The 22,438-nt window shown below is 45.0% G+C and overlaps 1 protein-coding gene across 2 annotated transcripts in view; it reads right to left on the bottom strand.

Moving 5' to 3' along the window:
• LOC308062065 (monocarboxylate transporter 2-like) overlaps positions 1-22,378 on the bottom strand; it is a 57,676-nt gene extending 35,298 nt beyond the window's left edge. The window contains exons 1-2 of one of the 2 annotated variants that reach the window (XM_080382988.1): positions 10,614-22,378; positions 10,129-10,385 (exon numbers count right to left, since the gene is read on the bottom strand). In XM_080382988.1, coding sequence (XP_080239114.1) covers positions 10,129-10,345 — 217 coding nt within the window. In that variant the 5' untranslated portion in view covers positions 10,346-10,385; positions 10,614-22,378. Of the gene's footprint in view, positions 1-10,128 lie in introns of both variants that reach the window. The other variant, XM_080382987.1, reaches the window with a different exon arrangement.
• Positions 22,379-22,438: the final 60 nt, after the last annotated feature.

Raw genomic sequence — 22,438 nt, 5'->3', positions numbered from 1 at the left:
CCAGCCTAAACAATTCTATTATTTGGGCAGATTTTACAAATCATTTTGGCAAAAAAATAAAATAAAATAAAATAAAATAAAATGCCTGCAAATCAATTATACTACTTGCGTTGCAAGTATGGCCTTTCATTCCCTGTTCTTCTCAGCAGAGCTTCCATTCCCCCTTGGCTTCCCTGTTAAGGCTCAGACCAACTCTTTCCTAATCTCTTCTGAAGCTGGATTCAGCCTGTTTTCAAAAAGAGACAGCCTAACGCTCAAAAAAACAAGTCACACTAATGAGGTGCATAAAAATCATCTGGTACTGAAATCTGCATTTAAACACATTTTTCTTTCCTCTTTCCAAGCCAAACCCCAGGCATGCAGCGATGTCGTGGGGGTGGGGGGTTGTGCCTGTGGCAGGAGGTCCCTGCCTGCCCCCACCCTCTGCACGGGGGTGCTGGGAGCCCTTCCCAGGTAGTTCGGGAAGGGAAAAGTCCCTGTGCTTGCCAGGGGCTCTGTAGGGGCTTTGCCGCTGCTGCTGGGCCAGTACACAGCTCTTCCCTCCCCACGGAAAGGGGAGACAAAGCTGGCTGCTGGGGGCTGCTGTTCCTTCTCTAATTTCCAATCAACACCACGACTGTAACAGCGGTATCACTTTTGGTTCAGGTACAAATACATCAACCTGACGAAATGAGCAGGAGCTCCCCTCCCTGCTGTTTCCACCCTCCCTCCAACACTCCCAAACAGACCCTGTGTCTGTGTGTAGAAAAATCCCATTTTTTCTACATAATGCAATTAAGCAATAATGGAGGGGGGGGGGGGGGGGGGGGGGAAATCAGTCCTGTGCTCAGTAATTTTCCTGGCACAGTTAATTTAGAGCTTTAAAGATCTCCTTACAGCATGTCTGTAAGGTGTTTTATGACTACTACTCCTTTCTTCCTATAAAACTGAGTAAACTTAAAACGACCAGAAGACCTTTACTCTCAGGAGCGGGGTGACCTGGCACGTTGTGCTTTGGTACCGCCCAGACCCGCTTTATGTGCCGTAAGGGCACCTGCTCTTACTCCATCGCTTCTACAATGTGCAGCATGGCAAGCACGAAGGTGCAGGGTGCAGCGGCGGGTGGTCTGCCGTGGTGGGAGGTTTGGGTTAGTGGAGATTTTCTAGTAAACAGGAACAAAGTTTGTTTCAGTTGGTAGTTTCTGTGTTCTGCCAAAAATAAAAAAAATGGACCATATCTAAATAAACACACCTTAGATAGAACTTGGGCACATCCTTAGCAGTGGCGTGGAATGCGGGGAGAGCAGATGGAAACCCACAGGAGCAGAGGGATGAAGAAGCTGGTACATCTCCAGCCATGACCTCGGCTGGAAGAAGGGAGTTTCCTTCTGCAGAAATACTAAATTTGGCGTCACGTTAAAGACCATCCTCTGCAGCAAACCCTGGTGTGACACCTTCTGGGTAAACATTCACACAAACTGGTGGCAAACTCAAAACTGGAACAGAAAACCAGCGGCAGCACGAGATGCTGGACGCAAACAAATGATTTCTAAAGATGTCTGAAAACAATTAGTCTTTGCCCTCGTGTTGCTGCTCTGAAGAGATGCTCGCAAGCAAAGCACGACAGCCTGAGGGCAGGGGGTGGGCCTGACAGTAAAATCCTGGGCTCACTAGGTCAAAAAGGACTTCCTAGCGATTTGGGGAGGCTTGGGCTCATCTCGCAGGAGCTGCTGACATGATTGCTCCCCCTCCATTTCAGGAGCACAGGCTCCCCCCAGGGCCGGGCTCCACTTACTCATCCACAGCAGCAGACTCTTCCTGCAGGGCAGGATTTTTAATTTGCTGGCAAGCGGCAACAAAATTGATTAAAATTGCTAAATACCTTTTCAAACAACTCATTTCCCTATCTCAGTCCTCCATGTAAATAAGTGACTGCTGTTGTATTCCCAGCGCTCCACTCCAGAGCTGTTGAAAGGAGGGGGGCAAAGTAGGGAAAAGGGGCCAAGAGCAAGGCAGAATCTGACATTTTTCCTCTTTCCCCAAAACGGGCCCAATTTCCAATCTTTGCAAAGCTTTCTGTGACAGTTCCCATAGATATTTCAAGTAATGATTTTTAAATTAAATTAACTAGTGACCTTCACTTACTGAAGCCCGAGGTTTAATGAACAATATCTAGAATCATGGAATCCTAGAATGGTTCGGGTTGGAAGGGACTTAAAGACCATCTGGTTCCACCCCCCCTGCCATGGGCAGGGACACCTTCCACCAGACCAGGCTGCTCCAAGCTCCATCCAACCTGGCCTTGGGCACTGCCAGGGATGGGGCACCCACAGCTGCTCTGGGCAGCCTGTGCCAGCGCCTCGCCACCCTCACAGGGAAGAATATAACGTCACAAAGAAAAAGTGACTAGTGTTGACAACTTGAGTGTTTTATCTTTTCCTGAAAAAAAAAGCAAGGAAAAAAACCTTAGGCTCCTCTGAGAATGGAAAGCATTTCTATCTATTCCTAGTGGACCACTTTGGTATTTGGAAAGAATTTTGTTCAAAGCCTTTTACGCAAGGCATTTGATTGCAGCCAAAGGTAGGAGCTACAACTCTATAACCCCAACAATGTTTTCCCTTCATTGAGTCTTTGAAAGCGAATTAAAGGCTTTAGAAATTGCTTCCACATTAAAAAAAAAAAAAATCCATACCTAGCTCTGCTGCGTGAAAACAGCATCTGGTAAGTGAGCATCTGAAGAGGCAACTGCACTTCTTTAAAGCATCTGTGATTCTCACTTCCATGTCATACCCATATTTTTCAAAACCATTCTGTTGTCATTTGCCATTTGCTCATAAAATGCACTAGCAGTGAAACCTAATCCATAGTCACAATTAAAATGGAGTTTCTGAATTAATGAATGAGATTATAACTAGCAATTGTCTGCCAAACCGAAGGGCTGACCCCGTGGCCCAGGATGTGATACCGTTACTTTCCTCCATATAATCTTTCTTCAGAGAGAGATATCCCAGCCCTCCAAAAACAGGCCCACACATTTATGTTCCTAATAATATTAACTTCTTCCAAGGGATCAATCCATACTAATATAGGTTATTACTTGGGAAAAGGTTTCAATTCAGCAAAATTCTCAGCTCTGGACCCCAACCAGATGCAATCACAAGATACAAGCCTGGGGACGGATCGATAGTTCCCTCCCCAGCGAGTGCAGAATTACCCTTATACCCCCACGTTGTCCTCGCTGCTGAGCGTGAGCGGGCTGATACGACACATTCCTCAACATCTAGCCACAAGATCTCCAGCATTCAGGGATTTACCACCAGTATAGTCATGCTCGAGGTTTTAATTAAAGGGAACCTGACTCTGCCTGGCAGCTGTCACAGCCCTGAGCAGTGGGAGGGATGCGGGCAGCCCCACCAACACGGCACCCACACATGCTCCAAATGGGGCTTGTGGGTCACGCATGGTCAATCCGCAGCCCTTGACATCCCTGTGGCTATTACGGGGGCATCTTTAATTTCCACTCAGCCTCTTCACCGCTGCGTGAGATGCTCTGCTGCGGGCAGAGCCACCAGCCCCACATGTCCCTGTGCTTGGCGATGGGGTGACACTGCGCAGAGCCTAAGGACATCAGTGCTGGCACGGCTTGGAACCACCCAGGATACTGGCAGAACCTCAAGGCTCTGCTTTCCACCAAATAACGTTTTACAAGGGGGTCAAGGGAAGGTCAAAACAGAAAGTTATGAAATGTCAAAGTTGCTTTTTGCTAAACCCCAGTATTAATAGCACAGAGGCCAGGCAGGCAGAGGGATTCATAGGACATGAAATAACCTTCTCCAGAGGCAGCAAAGCTCTTAGATGGCTCCAGCCCTGCGGCCATGCTGTCAAACCAGCCAGGTGCATGAAGCATCGCTGCTGGATGTGCTGGTTTCCTGGAGATGATAAAAGAAACCGAGCAGTGACATCACTTCTGTTTTCCCTTGTTGCAGGAATTTAATCAGCAGCCCAAACCAAAACATTTGTGTTGGTAAAAAGATGGCTACAATTAATCTAAATCTAATAACTGGAATGTTTTAACTGGGGAATTAAAACAAATTATTCCTTTGCTATTGTATCTTTGTCTCATTTACATTTTAATCCCAGTAGGATCTTTCTCTGTTATATTTGGAAAATAACTCCATAGAAAGGGAAAAACAACACCGTTGAAGTACTCAAAGATGCATCAAGAATTCAGCTATTAACTTTTATAGCAGAAGTCTGGCTATGCCAAGCCCTGAACAATGGAAAATTAGGATAAATGCTGTGTTTTTTTCCAAACGCTGCTGAATGCAGAGCCTGGTGGCATTTCAGATTGTGCACACACACACAGAGGCAAACAAACAGCTGGGTCAGAAGGTTGTGTTGAAGATGTAATTACACATTAACCAGAGCAGAGCAGGTCACTCTTTCATTTGTACCGAAAGCAAAGGGGACGCTTTACTGGTGGACACTGTGTGCAAAGGGAAACCTCTGCCTTCCCACCCTGTGGCTCTCCACTCCCAGGCTCAAGCCTGGCTTTCCTTGCTGTGAGGTTTTACCGCAGGATAACAAGTTCATACATTTTTGCTCAAGGTAAACCTGTCATGAACAAAGGCACTTCAGTGTTGTCAAAGTAAAATCAGCACTATAGCCCATCTTATTCCAGTTTGCCTTACGTGCTTGTCTTATTTTGAAGCAAAAGCACACACACACAAAAAAAGTTACCTATGTCTCTGCCCTATCAAGGATGGGAAGTCCCGGTAGACACGAACTGTGCCACACAGGTACCACTTCGCAGGTCCCCAGTGCTCTCACAGAGCAGCTGATCCTACCAGGGGTACTTGGTTGCACCAGTAACCAAGTCAGCAGCTTCCTCCACCCCAGAGCATCTTCTGCCACATTCAGCCAACTTATTTAGTCACTGCGTAATCTCAGTTTTACCTAAAATGATTATTTTCATGTGCTCCTGTGCATCCCTTCGCTTAAGAAGATGTGATATGATGATAACGTACTAGAAAGGCAGAATCCACCTAAACCTTCAGAGTTGTTTGCAAGGGCAGTGTTTGCCCCTCCCTTGAGTTACCCCAACATAAACTCCACATGTTGCCTGCTAGATATCTTACACCTGTTTGCTTATGAAACTACTGCACCAGATTTCTCACCCTGGGTTAATTTAGCTGATCTACAGAAGGTCACAACTCACAAACACAGAGTTTCTGGGTAGTGGATGCACCCGCCTTGCACTGTAACCCAAGCATGTGGGCTTGAGCTCACCTCCACTGAGCCCATGGGTCTCCTGTGGCTGCTGCTGGAAACATTTTTGTGAGAGTTTCCTTACTCACTTCAGGGAAAAGGAACCAGGTTAGAAAAGATCTACAGCTTAGACTATCAAAACTAACCCAATGATTCGTGACTGCAGGGTCCAAACACATCGAGGCCCTCCACAAGCACCCTCTCCAAGGCATGGCCATAAGCAGTTGTGACACAGCTGGCCCACAAGACCACTGCTGTCTCCAGCCCATCTCCAAGGCTGTCCTGCCACAAATAAACTCTCAAGTAGCTGCCGACAGGCCAGGAAAAGGATGACCTGCCTCAGGGCTGCCTGAATAACTCTGCAACAAGGTGGAGAGCTTTAGATCTCATTAAACCCTCCTGATGTTTGAAAGAGGAGAGATGTTACAAGTCTACAATGAAGAGCAATTCCCACTCCAGAACAGCAGAAAGCTGGAACTGCACAATGTTGGCTGAGCCTGAATTGAGGGTCAGTGGCTTGGGAACAGAAGGACGTCACACGGGTGTGCAGGTACTCTCTGGGACACTGTTGTTTGCAGATCATAGTACCCTGAGCCTTTATATAACACAGGTATTTTCCAAAAAATATTAACCCCACCTCACCCAAGTTTTAAGGTATTAGAGGGACAGGCAATTCAAGCTACAGAAAACTGTCATAAGGAGGCAGCTGGGGCTTTGTTGTTTGTTGGGGGTTTTTTCCCCCATCAAATGAACTGTTGTGACAAGCGATCATCACTCCATGGAGGCTTCTGCTCTCGACGTGAGCTCCCCCAAGAAATCTTCCTCTAGGACTGTAGCATTCAGTATCAACATCAGTATCAACAGATACTGCTGTTTGCTGCACATATGTAGGGCACCTTTGGTCTGCTGCAAGAACAAGGGTGCACCGAGCAGAAGCTTGTCACCAGTGTGGCTGCTGGACACTGCAAAACAGCGGGTGAGAAGCAGGAGTGCAGGATCCAGTCTGCAGCTGCTCTGAGTGCAACCAGCTCCCCTTCGCGGGGTGGAGGAAACCCAGCAAGCTCCTTCATCACCTTCCAAATTCACTTAAATGCCATGACACGGAAACAAGGAACAGAATCAAACATGGGAAGAGATTAGCTCCTGCATCACACGGTGTGGATAGCTGTGTGTAACATCACTCGAGGCTGCTCAGTCTGTGCCCTTAACACAAGGTGATGCAATACACAGTGTTACTGTAGGTAAACTCGGCCGGGCTCCTGTGCCTGCATTTTCCGTGTTGCTTTGCCATTCTGGCTGACCGTTGTCCAGCAGATCAAGCACGATGCTTTAGTATTAACTTTCAAGGTCTTACACAGATTGTTCTTTAGGAGCTTGTTGAACTTTTGACGCTGTACATCCATGTTACCCCACAAGATCAAAAGAGGAGACTTTTGGTCCAAGTGTAGTATTTGCTCAAGCTTGCTGTAATCCCGGGTTTACAGACTGACCTTCCCAAAAGCCCCCTAAGTGCCACAGAAACGACTCCTCATAAGACAGGCTTCAAAGATGCAGGTCTTGTTTATAGGGCACTCCATCACTTAACACTCCTGGAGAACTTTGTGAATCCCAGTGTTTACAGGCACAGAATTAATTTCTAAAGTTTCATTCAGTTCTCAGCCCCTTTTCCTAAATGCCACTCTTGGGGCTGAAATCTGCCACCAGCACTATAGATCAGCAGACCAGACTTTGCAGCTGAAAGATGAAATCCTGGCTCCAACAAAGATGATGGCAAGGTGCCTGCTGACTTCAGCACAGCCAAGTTTCACCCAGAAACAAGATTCAATGTTTGTTGAAACTTTTTTTTATGTTAATTACTCTAGTGCACAGAAACACATGCTGTCCTGAATGACAACTTTGTATACAATTAGCTGTAGCATTTCTGAACATCGTAAAACTAAAGTTGAGGTTTAAAGGTGTAATTCTCTCGGAAGAGAGCCCCTGCAGGCCCTCAACCATTCTGGGCAGGTTTTGCTGGTGCTTTCCCCCTCCCTCAAACACAGCGTGCAGCTTCACTGGCTGCTACAGAATTGCCTTAGACTTACGCTGGTGTAGCTGAAAGGAAGATCAAACTGAGTATTCAATTACTTATGCACTCAAAGATATTTATTCCCCGAGATGAAACTCCTAAATCTGTTATTATTGCCATTCTCCTTTCTATTACTATTAGCATGCTGCTGCTTTCAGATCTATGGAGATGTCAACACCATTTACTGGAAACAACAACTGAAAGATGAGAACATGACAGGGAAATGTTTAGAATTATGAATCATTCACAAGAACAGAGGACATAATTGATCTTCCTTAATTATAGAAGAGTCTATAATCATTACATAGGGATTCTTCCTAAGACTCTTTTTGCGATTTATTTCTTTCATAGGGTTTTGTTGTTTGGTTGTTGGGGTTTTTTTAACCCAGATGCTATAGTGATCTAAAAACAGAATGAGGTGAAGAGCAACAGCTACCAGCCCACAGGACAGACCCCCAGGAAGGAAAGTTGCTCTTACAGCAATGAACACAGGTGTCTGAAAGCACCAGGAAAGGTGGGACAGGACCCCCCCTGCCAGCACTGAGTTCTGAGCCCAAAGTCTGCGTAAAGGTAAATGCAATGCTGGAAAGGAAAAGCCATCTTGCTTCACAGCATCTCATATTTTCCTGCTTATGCTGACACCCTCCTGTCATTACATGCGGCATCTGGGAAAGCCAGGCGCTTGCACACGTGGCTGTAGTTTATAATGACAGCTCTGCAGCAAGAAGATTTCATAGAAGTCTGTATTTAAAGATGGGAAGATCAATAATGAAACCCCCAAGTTTTATACTGTAATGACTTCTTTCTCCGTCAAGATCACTGACAGCTGTTCCCTTGCTGTAGCCACCTCTGTATCTTTGGGTGTCGAGGGCTCTACCTCAGGGAATGAAAATCCAGAAATCTCAACCAGTCTGAGACATCTAACATTTGGTGCTCAGTTCCAGACACCCAGTTTTCAGAGGCCCTGGACAGCCACTACCTGGGAAAATGAGTCTAACAGCACTGCAGCCTGAACCCCTCTTCGGTCTCTCGCTCAGACTCCGTCAGCCCTTCTCAGCTCCTGACATCAAACCACCAGACCCAAACAGCGGCCAGAGGATACACATTCATTGTTTCAAGGGGAAATGGGTGCTCAGCAGATTTAATAACCCTGGAGGTGAACCTTTTGGTCCATCTGCAGCAGAGACCAGAGCGCAGCCAGCCCAGCGAAGCCTCCTCGCTGCCCCAGCCAGACCTGGCAAGGCTCCTTCTGCAAGCAGGGGAGGAAGCCACCCTTCACACCTCTCTGGTCACGGACATCCCAAACCCCGAGTGTGCCCCTCAGCCCGGTGGGTGAGCAACACCGGTACCTGCCTGCCAGGATTGGGCTGAGACCGGCTGCTGGTTTGGCGGCAGTAGGAGCCTCCAGTCTCCCTTAACGAGGGCTGGATTTGAATTGGTAAGTAGAAAGGCACTTGCTCCTGTGCCAGCTTTGCAAGGCACACAGTCATCTTGGGCGTCGCATGCTCAATAGCGTGAGGCATGAGCTATCAAAAGAGTAAAGACACAGGTTGCCCACAGAGTCACAGGCATTGCTCAGGGCAATGTATCACTGTCCTGAATGCCAGGTGAGCCTTACAGAAATTTTCTCCTTTCACCTTAATACCTCCATCCCATATTGGATGAAAAAACAGCTCTTTTTTTTTGTTATCATGTAAAACCAGTTGCTAAAGTACATGAGATGAGTGTGCGTGACCCAGGAAGCCCCCAAACTGCACTGTCTTGAAGGCAATGGGGTACCGAGAGGATCCCTCCATCCCCAACTTCTTTGTAATTGTCTTTCCCAAAGTGTATATTCGTGACCTTCTTTGAGGAAGAATACAGGTTTGGGCAGGTGTGAGTCAGCGTGGCTATTCTTGTGTTCTTAAGTTTCAATCCTTCTACCTCTCACCCTTGCAAAACAAACTAAGAACTCAGAGCCCCGCAGTAACCTCCAGCAGCCGCACCTCACAGGCAGCAGCAACCTAAAAGCAAAATGGTCCTCTACTAACCATTAACAGCAAGATACACACCAGCTGCTCAGATCAAAGTGGCAGACTGACACCTGGCATCAGTATCTGAGGCAAACATCCCTCTGAGAATATCCACTTGATGATTTTGTTATGAGGACAAGCAACACCTTCCCACAACCTTTGCACAACCGTGACTTTTGCAGCCAACGTGCCAGTACCCAATGATCGTTTTAACTTGAAGTAACTGGTGGACACATTTGTTCTTTCAGAAAGCGTCTGCAGAGAGAAGTCTAAAACATCATCCATTAATAAATTACGTGCAGCAAAATTTTAGCAACAGGATTAGGGAAGAACAGATTTACACACTATCTCAAGATATACGTGCATGTATGCCATGGCTGTTCATCAGCCAGACTCAGGTTTTGAGTTTCCAGCATCTTCGCTACAATCATGAGTGCAAATAATATATTTTTTGTTTCCAAAAGAACGGCAAGAATAGAAACAGAACAAAAGACATAATACTAAATATGCTGAAACAACTGTCCAAGACTCAGATGATTACACCATGGCCAAGCCTCCACCCCCACACAGCAGGACTTCTGATGAAATGACAAGAATTGATGACATCATATGTTATCGAGAAATTACTCAGCAGTATTTGTTTTCTGTTTTGCCAATGTACGTCATCAGAAAACAGAAAGCCTAACTTGCAGTTAGAGCTTTCCAAGAACTTTCTCAAAGAAATACATTTTCCCCTCCCCTTTTGATGTAGAGATCCAACCTGCTTTTTTCCAAAGAAAACCACTGTCTTGCTTCACTTACCTCCTCCGTAGGTGGTAGCACACATGATGGATGTTATCCAGGCAATCTGGCTGTAGGAGATGCTGTAAACAGCCTGGAGCTCTTTAAAGTAGATTGTGAAAGCTTTCGGAAAGGTATATGCAAAGCCAACTGAGATGGAAGCTCCAAACACCACTGCCCACCCCCATCCGCCGTCAGGGGGCACGTAGCCCAGGTCTGAAGGGACTGGAGGAGACATGGTCAACCTGGATTTCACAGAAAATCCACTTTGCGGTGTCCTGCAGAGCAACGGATACATGTTTTTTTACAGAATATGTGTATCATGTAATTAGGCATTATTTTAAAGCATAGTAAAATAACAGAGGTACAGAGGATCACCCACTCTTCAAGCCTTGATCTTTTGCTGGCCATTAACAGTCCTGTTGTCCCATCTAAACACAACCAAAGTGACCCTGCCCTCTCCAAGAATCCAGTCTGGCCCTTCCCCCTATATTTTAAATACATACCCTCAAAATACTGGCACGGCTTTGTGTTCAGGGGCAAACTTCATTCACAGCCGAAGTTACTGCTTCCATTTTCTCTATTCTCCCACACCCAGCCGGTAGCTCCGGGGTCTCACCTCAGGATGGCTTCGGGAGGTTGCTCCTGTCGCAGGCCCCCTGAAGAGAACCATCTGCTGCAGCCATACCATTTTTAGGGTAAATGTTTCATTGTGTATTTTTCAGACGCAGCTGGAAAACCTTACGATTTCAGATTATCCCTGTTTAAAAGAATAACTACCCTTGTGGGGCAAGCGGCCCCACAGCGTGTCCAGCTCCTCTGTTCTGCAGGGGGACGGGGATCTCTTGGTCACTCGCGTCCCTCAAGACAAGAAGCAAACTGCAAGCAACAGCTTGCAAAGTGGCTGAAGTCTTTTTCTACTCAGGGGCAGCAATTCCACTTGTGCCTAGTGCCTGCCAGGTTAGGAGATTATACTCAGGAGCAACACGGATCAAAGAGGGCATTCACTCATTTGCATTCTTCCCATTTTCCCTGGCTATTAAAATAAAATGAGGGTAAAAAGAAAAAATAGTACAACTCATACCGTGCCTCTCCAGAGTTAACCCACAAGCCTCCTGTCAAGGTCAAGGCATTAAACCAGAGGGGAAAGGTGTAGGTCCCACAGGGAAGGGTGCCTGGTAGGTGCATCTTTGCAGATAAAAGGTGGTTTATTGCCTTTATAAAGTGCATACTCAGAAGGAAGTTAAGCTGATAGGAAAGGGCATCGTCAGAGCTAATGGGAAGGAGCAGGCACAGATATCAGCTGGACACATTCTGCTGAACCTTAGAGGCAGCTGTCAGCTAGCTGGGGAGAGAGGGACCTTTGAGTATCTCGAGGCGGGGGGGGGGGGGGGGGGGGGGGGCGGAACCAAAAAAAAACACCTTAGGAAAAGTGCAGTGTAATTTGCATCTCTTGAAGAGTCCATTGCCTCTTGAGAGCTGTAGTTTGGATTCATAGTGTAAGGAGGAGGATGCTACTGGAACCATAAGGGGGAAAAAAAAAAAAAAAAGCTCGTGATGTGCCTATAGACATACTCCTGAATTCATGCCTTCTTTCATCTACTTTTACAGATGTTAAGTGGTAACACCAGCGTGGGGGCCCTTACACTACAGGCTTCAAGCTGCCCCTATGCCTGGACAACTGTTGCACGCGCAGTAAACAGACGTGTTATCTCCTCTCCAACCTCAGCAGCACGCTGGGGCACCCCCAGACTGCAAATTGAACGCACAGCCTTAAGACAAGGAGCTGAAAGACAGTTCAAGAACACCATATAAATGTAACGAGATCCGCTTCGTAAACTCTAACTGCTGCAAGCCTTTATTCCCTGCTCCTCTCGTGAAGATGCTGTCCCAGAGCCTCCCACATCTCCTCGCTAGCAGCATGCCATCTAACTCAAGTTTATCCACTTCTATTTTATAATTGTTCTGTGCTGATGGTGCTATACAGCTCAAAGGCTTTCTTCTCTTCCCTGGTGTTATCCCCTGTTGGTTTTACTGAGAGCAACCATATCCCTTTTAGCCTTTACTTCACCTAGGTAAAGCTGTATTTTTTCCTCTCTCCTTAACAAGGACCACGGGAAAAGAGAGCCTACCTTCCTCATGTTACCCGTGTCCACACTGCCCATCATTTTAGTGGCAGCTGAAGGTTGTGGAAGAGAAAACAGCCCAAACCAAAAAGAATACTGCATTGCTTTTGGATGAAATTTCCTGATACATCAGGAAATGCAGGGATGAGTTAGGAATCCCTTTGCAAAATACTTTTCATCAGACCTTCACTGAAAGTTTTCTACCCCTGCCCCAAGAGATAATTGTTGCTTTTTTTCCTCTCATAACCTTTCTTCACTGTCTTTTTTGCAAGCAATCGAGACTGTTCAGCTCCACTTACACTATATTTAAGGAAATTTATGTAAACCCATACTCGGACATCTCTGCTGGTTCTGGAGGCCCTCAAAGGGCAAGAGGTTACGCTGGAGAAAGGCCACCACACGTCAGCCTCATCCTCAGTCCCATCCCTTGGCATCCACTGCCAGCGCTGTGGGCGAGGGCTTGTGGTCAGGACCAGTCTGACGGCACGTGTGGCTGCAGGCTTCGCTCCACCGAGACCCATGTCAGGACTCATTGCCACTGACAGCCCAGGACCTTCACTGGCAAGTGAGAGGAAGGCATGGTGGAAGAAAGCTTTTCACCTAATTAGCCTTTAAATTAAAGCCCGTCTATTCCCTCGCTTGTCTGGGATTATCACAGGTACATCTGTGCAGACCAGTCCAAGCAGTCATGACTGCTGCTCGTGCCACGTGCACGTCTGGAACAGGAGGTGTGCAGCCGCAAGAGTCGTCTATGCTCCGGCCAGCACGCTATCTGGTGTGCACGGACACGGCAGGTACAGCAACCCGTGTCTGTCTGCCCCACGCTCGACAGAGCTCTCTGCGTGTGCCAGAGCAGCTGTACTCTTCGCTTAGCTGCTCCAAGGGCCGCCTGGTAAATGCACACATATTTACTGAACTCTTAACATAAGGGAAGCCCCCCACAGCCCTAGACCTTTGTCTAAAGCACATGAGCAAAACCTGATTGTAACTGGAGGAAACATTAGTCCAAAATACTAATATTTAATCAATCCAGTCTTTAAGAACTGTCTTTTCTACCTGAATTCCATCCAGGGTGGCAAGTTGTAGGGTTTTCTGAGATTTCATTGCTATATCAAAAGAAGAACAACTAAGTCTTTTACAACAACAAAGTAATAATGAATGGTGAAAATGTCCTGTTACACTATGAGGGATGCTACTTCATCATTTCAGCAAAGTTTCTCTCTCCTGCTCTGATATTAAGTAATAAAATCGCCTGATAAAAATTCATGGAATGTTATTTTTCTGTTACAGGCATCCAGAATGTATGGAACAGGTTATTCTGATGCTGAATCTATTATCCCCCATCATCCGAGTTTTTCCATCAAAAAAAAGAATTGTCTTTTAGAAATACATTAACTATACTTCATTACTGTAGGGTGGGATTTTAAAAGGAAACTCAAGCTAATAAGTAAGAGTGGAAGAGTGGTGATGTTGGAATGACTGTCTGTTGACAAGCTGTTGAAGAGTTTTATTACTTATCAAATACACATTTGATTGCACTGTTTCTTTCATTTATGGTTATTCTACCCAATTTAGGCCATTCAAATAGATACCAATCTCCCAAACATATTGACATATCCTAGTGGTTCCAAAATTAGGCAAAATAAAATTGATTAAGGGATGAGCGTAGTGAGGACATTTCCTTATTTAACATTATGTTTGGTATTCACAATCTACCAAATTTTAGGATATGTAAAAATTCTCAGGCCCCTCAAATCCAAATCTCTTTTGGCAGTCCGTTAAAAAGGTTGAGCCTGAATTTGAAATATATTTTCAGAGCATAAGAAAAGGTTATTTTTTATGGCCACCAATTCATCCTGCTTGTAAAACTGTGACTAATTGTACACCACCTTTAAAAGTCTCACATGAAGAATATATTTGTTCATTTAATTTCATTTTCTGTTTAATGGGAGATTTATTGAGAAGACATTAGCATAAAATCAGATTATGGTTATCAGCTTCATTGTCCAGCTTTTCTATATCAAGGCAAATTCTTCCATAATACAGAAAACCAAAGAGAGGAACTGAAGTTATATGAAAATGTAGTGCACACTAAAAAATAAAAATCACATCAGTTGACTCTTACTTCCCTGACTGTAAAACAAGGCTTTCAGAGGCTGACTTGAGGAACAGAACTTTAAGGCTTATTTTAACAAAGTTTAACAGCCTGAGCAATGAACAGACATGGGAACAGAAACTCACACCCTGCCCTCATTTCTCCTGTGGTGCCCCCATGGTTTGTGCGGACATCAGCACCCAGGAGGGCTCAGGACCACTCTCATGGGGCACTGCCCCTTCCATTACCACCCTCTTAGCCAGGTCTTTGTCACCTGAAAGTTTCTCTGCACCAGCCCCCCCATCCTCTACAGGTTTGTTCTTAATTTCCACATGGCATCACAGCAGCTCCTTCTCCAATAGCCACTCCAAGGAAATCTTTTACATTTTGATTTTCCTTTTTAATAACCGTTCTCTAAACCGTTTGATGTCCTCTGGGAAGCCCATGTTTTATGTCAATGCCCATTTACCTCCAGGACCACATTTGCTTTTTCCCCTCAATATTGTTCAGGCCCTGTCACATCACCAAAGTAAAATTACAGACCTATAATTTTCCAGGTCATATTTAAATGAACAAAGACATCATATTTCATTTGCTGATCTCCACTTGCATCGTGCATGAAATTTCATTTGTCAGCTCTTTGAGATCATCCCATCTCACACCATCCTTGACAGGTTTTATCTTTGCTTTACTCAGAGAGCATCAAAACCCCCACCTCTTTATTCTCCTTTTATTGTAGCAGAGGAAAATCATGAGAGCTGCCTTTGTATAGCCATGGTGTGACTCAAGTTCACAGGCTCTATCATTTTACCTCTATTTCTTTTTTGTGAAGTTACACATGTCTGCGCTTCCCATTTCTCCATCCACCATTCCCTATAGGCTTCCTGCTTTATTTCTTTTTTAGGGTTAGTTATTTGTTGGTGACATCTGAATGTTCTTTATCCACTATTCTTCCCTTGTCTTTAGGGAAGTGCCTAAGGCTATCAACAGCATCAAAATAAAGAAATTCCAGGTCTCTTGCACAATCAAGACCCTTACATATTAATCCAGTTGATATTACCAACATCTTTTCTTAATATATTGAGCTTTTGTCTTTTGGAACCAATGTATACAATTACAGTCCTCCATTCCGTAAGCCAAATCAGCTAGGGTCTATTCTTGGACTATACAATTATACATTCATTTTGTTGGTTTGGGGGTTTTTGTTGTTGCTGTTAAATGAGAGCACCACGACAAACCAAAACCAAGTCTAACGCAGCTTCACCCATTGATCCAGGGACTCCCCGGTGCCAAGTTTCCCCCAACCCAAGCAAGCCCTCACGCACCAGATACACCAGCTCACTAACCGCCATTCGTTGGGACTGCGCTTTCCTCGGCAGAGGGGGGTACCGCTCGCGCCCCCCTCTCTGTGGCACTTCAGTTGCTGGCTCCTCTGGCAGCAACCTGCTCAGCTTTTAAAGCCATCTGCTGAACGCTTCCCCCACCCCAACACAGCCGAGCTCAAAGGTTGAGATCAGAGGCTGTATCCTCAGATGCAAGACCTTTCTGTAACTTGCGACACCCTCTACCACCCAGCCCCTCGAGTTACATCCAAAGGCAACTCCATCCCACGTTAGCTAACTTTTCCTGAACAGGGATGGCCCTTTGCCCACCAGGGACAAACTCCCCATTTGCAGTGCTCAGAGTGCTGGCCTCTCTCAGATCTCCGTGGATGTTAATAAATTATTTGTCAGATATCCCTTTTCTTCCCTGTACATATTAACTTATTCTTTCTTCATGACACGTTTCTGCAGGCTCTGCTCCCAGTCTCCTCATGGGAATCTCCACACAGAGAACCCCTGTCTTTACCCATCCTGCTATAGCAATTTCAACCTTCTAGCTGAAATCCTCTTGCATGACTTCTGGGCCACCTAAAATCCCACGTCCATTTTATTTTAATCACTCCAGAACAAACAAAGGGATTCACAGGCTGCGGCAACACTTATCAAGGGGTAATTGTCACCCTGGAAGTGAGGGGAGGGGGTACAGAAAGTTCCTGAATTTCTTGCCAGTAACCAAATGGTTGACTTGAACTAGCGAACGAGCAATGTCCACAATGCAAGTCCACGCTTTGCGGAGGTTGATATAACCCAATTTCAGTAGGAATGTTTCCACAAGACTTATGTTGCAAATCCCCATTTGGGGGATTTAAAACATTCCCCTGCCGTGTTTATAATCCAGATGCCACAACGCACTCCTTAAGCACAAGAGAAAACAGGGGAAAAGCTGACTGTAGGCAGGCCAGGGTAATGTTCTTATCCAATCCGAGTAGAAAAATCAGCAGAAAGGTAAACAGCCAGAGAGAAAAATGATTCATCCAAGCTAACTTTGCAAGTCAGCATCTACTGTAGCCCGTATTTCCTGCCTTGTAGCCACATGCAGTCAGCCACGCTATTTCACACTGCCCCAGTCAAATTATCTTCCTTGCAAGTACACAACAAATGCTTAAAACCACACGCTAGCATCCCGCCTACATTAATGAGAAAGGCTGCTACTCAGGCCAGCTCAGATGTTCTTCTCACAAACACAGGACACACAATACACACCTCCCATTTAAAAGAATTTTCTACTAGGCTACAGTAATGGCATGCTAAAAAAGCCTCCAACAGTCAAAAGACAGCAAGATAAATTCTTGGGAGAGTCCTTCAGGAGCTATTAAATACAAAGATGCCACCGCTGGCATTGCAGGTTGCAAATTGCTGGAGACTGGGGAGCACTGACAGCTAGCTCTCTTCTCGTCTCCCCAGGTATCCACCGTTAATTCACTGACAGGGAAGGAATGCCAATTGGACATACCTTGGTCCGATCGGTCTTATGGTCCAGCTCTTTCTTTCTATCTCACTGGTCTTGACTTTTACCAGTTATTTTCTCAAATTGTTTTACAACCAGAAATATAACAAGCATATCTGGTGGTTTTCTGTCTCCTAAAAGGAGTAAATCCTTAAATGCAGTTATAGGTGCTATGAGAATTCATTACAGGTTGTTCGAGACGCACCTGGTCCTCTGTGCTCTGTCCCATAGGAGGTCATCAGAACCTGCTTGTTGAAGAGGCTGTAATCACACCAGACATAGAGTTCACGGCAGTCATTTCTTTCAACACTACACCTTTAGGAATAACGTTATTGCAAAAACTTAATGACACTGCAAAAGGTGAAATTCCTTTAGACTTTTAGAATTAAGTAGCTTCTACACCGCCGGTCTTTTTCTAGTAAAAATGTCCTTGTTTCTTTGCTTGCAAACACTTGATAGTTCCCTTGGCTCCAAGCGACTTTAGACTGATGCTTTATCAAATCAAAACATGAATTTGCCTTTGCTATATTGTATTGTCCCTCTTTCCACCTCTGCATTAATACCAATTACCTAAATTATAAAGGTGTTCTGCTGATAGCTTCTGGGCTGTGACCATTTGTATGAGCTTCAGATGCAATAGCAATTCAAACTAATGAGGCTGCTTTTCAAACTCACTTTGAAAAACCTTGGTCACCTCCATCGGTGGCTGAGGCGGACAAAAGCAGCAGAAACTCTCCTTTACTATTCCATTGGCCTATGAAAAATTGAAATTTCAATGACTAATCAGATGGCTTTTTCTTCTTAACACTTGCTCTCCATATACTAGTTCTGACGTAAAACGTGGTGCATCTTTTATTCCTTTTGTTTAAGAAAAACAAAATGCCAATTTACAGAGTAAATACAATTTAAGCACTTCATTTATTGGCTGTGGGAGGAGGGTAATTTGATATTCACCAAATATTCCTGCCCCTGAACTTTTCAGAATGTGTAAAGAAATCTGTTACTGAACAAATATGAACAAAATTGAACTGGAAGGGTATAAAGCCAAATGTACCTGCAAATATTTTTCTGCACCTGATGGATCACATACCATCTTGAGTTCAAAATAATTAACTCAAATTTCGTTAGATTAACAGATAATAAAAAATTATATAGGTATCACTAAAGAAAAAAAAGAGAATCAAAAGTTGGCACAAACCAAAGTTCATACTTCTTACATGTGGACTGGACACTGCCAGCTTTCTGTGACAGCAAAAGCTGCAGAGCTGAGGTCACATGCAGGTCTAAGGAGACACAGGAACACAGAGAGCATTGCTTTAAATGGATTTATTTCGGTTGATGTTTTACAGGTATGTTATCATTGCTAGTAATCAGTGACACAAAGATCTAAAGCAGCACATACTGTCTTTTAACAGGTCAGACTCCACACTTTAAAGGTGGTAAGCGAGGCTGTCGGGGCACACAGCCTCCTGTCCCAATAACCTGGTGTGGCTGTGGGGGCAGGCTGCGTCCTGGTCCACAGCTACAGAAAGTGGCAGGACACAGGAGAAACCTCTGACCCTCTTTTATAGAGCTGCATGCAGCAATGGTCCTTCTATGCTGGGAAGTCTCACTACGACTCAGGTACTATGAGGAGTAGGACATCATGCTTTATTATTTCCCTTTTGTTCCTCTTCAGGCAGATCTATGCCTCCTGTACTCAAAACTTATGACATGCAGGAAGCTGCCTAGTCCTTCACAAAAAATCAAACCCAGACAAATGTTCTCCAAGTGGGGTTTTTTACCATTTTTTCCCATGAGGAAACAATATTTAGGGGTTTGTACATGTGCTCAGTTGCTTTCACTACCTACTACTGCACACACCTCAACCTCTGAGATGGCATCTGGTATAAATTACATTTTGTGAAGAGTCAAAGCTGTCAAAGATGTAAAGAGCCTGTACAGGTTTCATGTGCAATTAGTTGGCTAAAAAGGAAAGAAATGCCACTGCCACCTCCCGTAAAGGAAAGCAGACAAGCACAACCTTTTTTATGCTTCAGAAAATCCACTATGGAGAGATACACTATCAGTTAGTTTTGCTGCTCCTGAAATGACTTGTTAAACCATAGCTTGATCACATAAGCTTAAGTTAATAAATACCTGCCTCTTACAGTGCATATTTGCATTATTATTTGCATACAGAAATACAGAAATCAGCAGTGAGGCACATGAGCCCTTAACTAGATATTAAGGGTGGAGGTTCAAGCTCCACTCCAAGGCTGTAACTCTTCCCCCTTTGAGAGGCAGAAGGGAGTACGTGTTGCAAAGAGATAAGGAGAAATCAACAGCTGGGTGGTTATTTCTCCACCTGCTGACTGCACAGGAGTGCCCAACTGTGAGAGAATTCCCCACATGCAGCATGTGCAGGCATACCTCTTCATAGCTTTGCGGTTATGAAGAAGTAGAGCATGGGTTCATGAAAGCGGACTGCCATGGAAGAAACCTGGTGGATTACTTCATTTAAGTAACCTTACTTTGTTTTGGGGAGGGGTGTGTGCTCCATTCCTCCAGCAAATGCTTCCAAAATAACATGCCTTGCTTTCCAAAGGACATCTGAAAGGAAAACCAGCATGTCCAGAAAAGGATTCCGCCCCCTCAGGACAGAAAGAATCTCTCAAGTGTCCATCTACTTCTCTCTTAAAAAAATACATACAATTTACTTTGGTATCCAAAGAAGGAAAATCCTCTTGAATGCTCAGAGGGTGTCATCATTTGCAAAACTGCAGCAAACCTAGCTGTTAGCCCTCCTGACACCTGAATAGGTTACCTTGACCATGCAAAGTATCTCATCCGTTGCTGTGTGTTATTTCACATTACAACGCATGCCAAGCGGTAAGAGAATTTCACAAGAGCTACTAGGAAATCTGGGGCACTGGAGGCCAATTCATTTATCTATTCTTTTTCCATGAGAGCAAAAGAGAAATTAAGAGAATCAAACAACATGGTCGAACTACACCTGTCCCAGTTTTGGCTCTGGTCCCTCTCCCTGGCAGTTATAAACCCAGAGTGCCTTCCAGATATGATTTTGATGACTTAGCTGAAAGTTTGCAGACATCTCCGTAATCACTTTTTATAAACCAGATAACAGTTACTACTTAACCCATAGATGCACCAACATCTTTTTGAAGAAGTTACGAGCCATGCAGCAAAGCACAAGAACCATTCAGTTGTGTCTGGAGAGCGCAGCACTCACTGGGGCTTCTGCTACAACTGCTCAGTTCAGTTTCTTTTCCCCTCCGGTTAAAAAAAAAAACCAACAAACTCATAAGGAGATAACGCCAGTTCGCTTCTGAAGTTTTAGCTTTGTCCAAACTGCAGGCCCTGAGTTAATTTGATCTGTCCTCAGGAAGCCAATGCAATTTGATTATCTTTTTCTTGCAGTCTCTTATTATTTTACTTTGATATAACTTTTCCCCTCGGAGATCACAGAGGGAGGTCTCCCTGTTTTGTTCTTGTCAGCTTCAGCTCTTTCTTGATTTCAAGTCCCAACAGTTCATTACATACTCGCATGTTGCGAAACCATCACATGGCACTAGAGGATCTTCCCTTGAAAGTTCTTAAGAGCTTTGGACAGAGCAAAGGTGCTCCAAAGGAGACAGCAGACAGGGAGACTCTGGTTAGGATGCTTTTACCATTCAGGTATTCAGTAATTACAACTACAGACTCTATATTGGGGACGGACAATTTGGACTCTCACTTTTATTAGCAAACTCCAGAGACAGCATGAACGTACAGCCAAGTCTAGTTAGACCTGTCTGCCTAACAGCAGCCGTTACTATTACATAGCCCCAGCTGCGTCCTTGGGTGTAGAAGGAAGCAGAGAACGCATATAGTTCAGCGTGTGTTGTTGATTTACTCAGCACACCAAAGCAAGTTAAACAGCAAGCCTACCTCCTCGGTGCTGGCTTCACTTTTTCTGGTAGGTCTTCAAAAGGACACATCCCTGTTTTTCAACAGAGCAGCTGCAGATTCTGGTCAGGAACACAGGAAGGCAGGCAGAGCCTTCGCTCTGATGGCTAATTTCTCTGGAGAAGTCTTGCCAGTAATGGAAGGCTGCAAACAGAAAAGGTATCAAGATTACCCAGTACATGTTACTGTAGTTTGGAGGAACAGAACTATACAAGGAACAATGCTACAATCACATAGAATAAACCAGTGAGCACACGAAGAGGCTGGGACCCATGAGCACCATAACTGGAGAGCTGCAGGCTGCTATTCAGTCTGGCTGGAGGGCAGGTACCATTCTGAACCAGCAACCGGGAGCATGGATCCGTTTGCACAAACTCACCCCAGGTTAGTATCACCATACAGCACCCTCCAGAAAGGTGGGTACCACACTGTCTGGCATCTCAGCCTGCTGCGCGGCCAGCCCTGGCAGTCAGCCCCCTCCGACTTCCTGACCACACGTTGCAGAGCACATCTGAAGTTGTACAACCACCACTATACCAGACTCCTGAATTGCTTCTGCTGTAACCAAACTGCCAGGTGAACAGCCTTCAAATCACACCCAGACAAGTCTACAGGCTGGGGGAGAAGGGCTGAGGGGGTGGAAATAACACCTGTGAGAACCTGACAACAGGAACGCCTTTCCAAACAAGAGAACTTCACGTTTTCCTAGACTGCCATGACTTTGTGTCACCACTGAAGTCATTACAGTCTCTGAAAGGGAACAAGCATTCTCAAAAAAAAGTAATTTACAAGCGGATGTGCGACGCGCTATCACTACATCAAGAGCCGCATATAACACTGGAGTTCTGCTTAAACAGCTAGGGGTGAGAAGGCCTCTCATTCTCGGCTCTGCAGCAGACTCCTTTACATCACTCTGCCCTCTCTGTCCTTTTTACCACCTGGGCAGTAACTTCCCTACTAAGAAAGCAAGCCTGGAAATTCAGTACAAAGTGTTTCAGGGTTTCCCTATATACAGTATTACCAGACTGGAAAGCCCTGCTTGACATTCCTGCTGGGATGTCAGCTCCAGCCAAAGGCAGGGAGGAAAGAGAAGGGGAAAGACAATGTTGCAAGTAAGAAGTTAAGATCTGAATAGCCACAGGGAACAAGACAAAAAAGCGTAACAAAGCACCTTCCACCCCAAGCAACGGCATAGAGCTGCCTTAAAAAAAACACCAACAACCGTGACATTACACACGGCCGAGACACACAAGTGCAGAACTAGAAGAACTGAACAAATATATGAAATATATATAACTGGGTTAATTTTCTTGAATTTACTGATTTACTCTCC

Source organism: Falco punctatus (assembly GCF_963210335.1).
Source record: "Falco punctatus genome assembly, chromosome: 4".
NCBI classification, from domain to species: domain Eukaryota; kingdom Metazoa; phylum Chordata; class Aves; order Falconiformes; family Falconidae; genus Falco; species Falco punctatus.
Note: the sequence above shows the minus strand (reverse complement) of the source record. Positions and strands in the feature narration are given on the sequence as shown.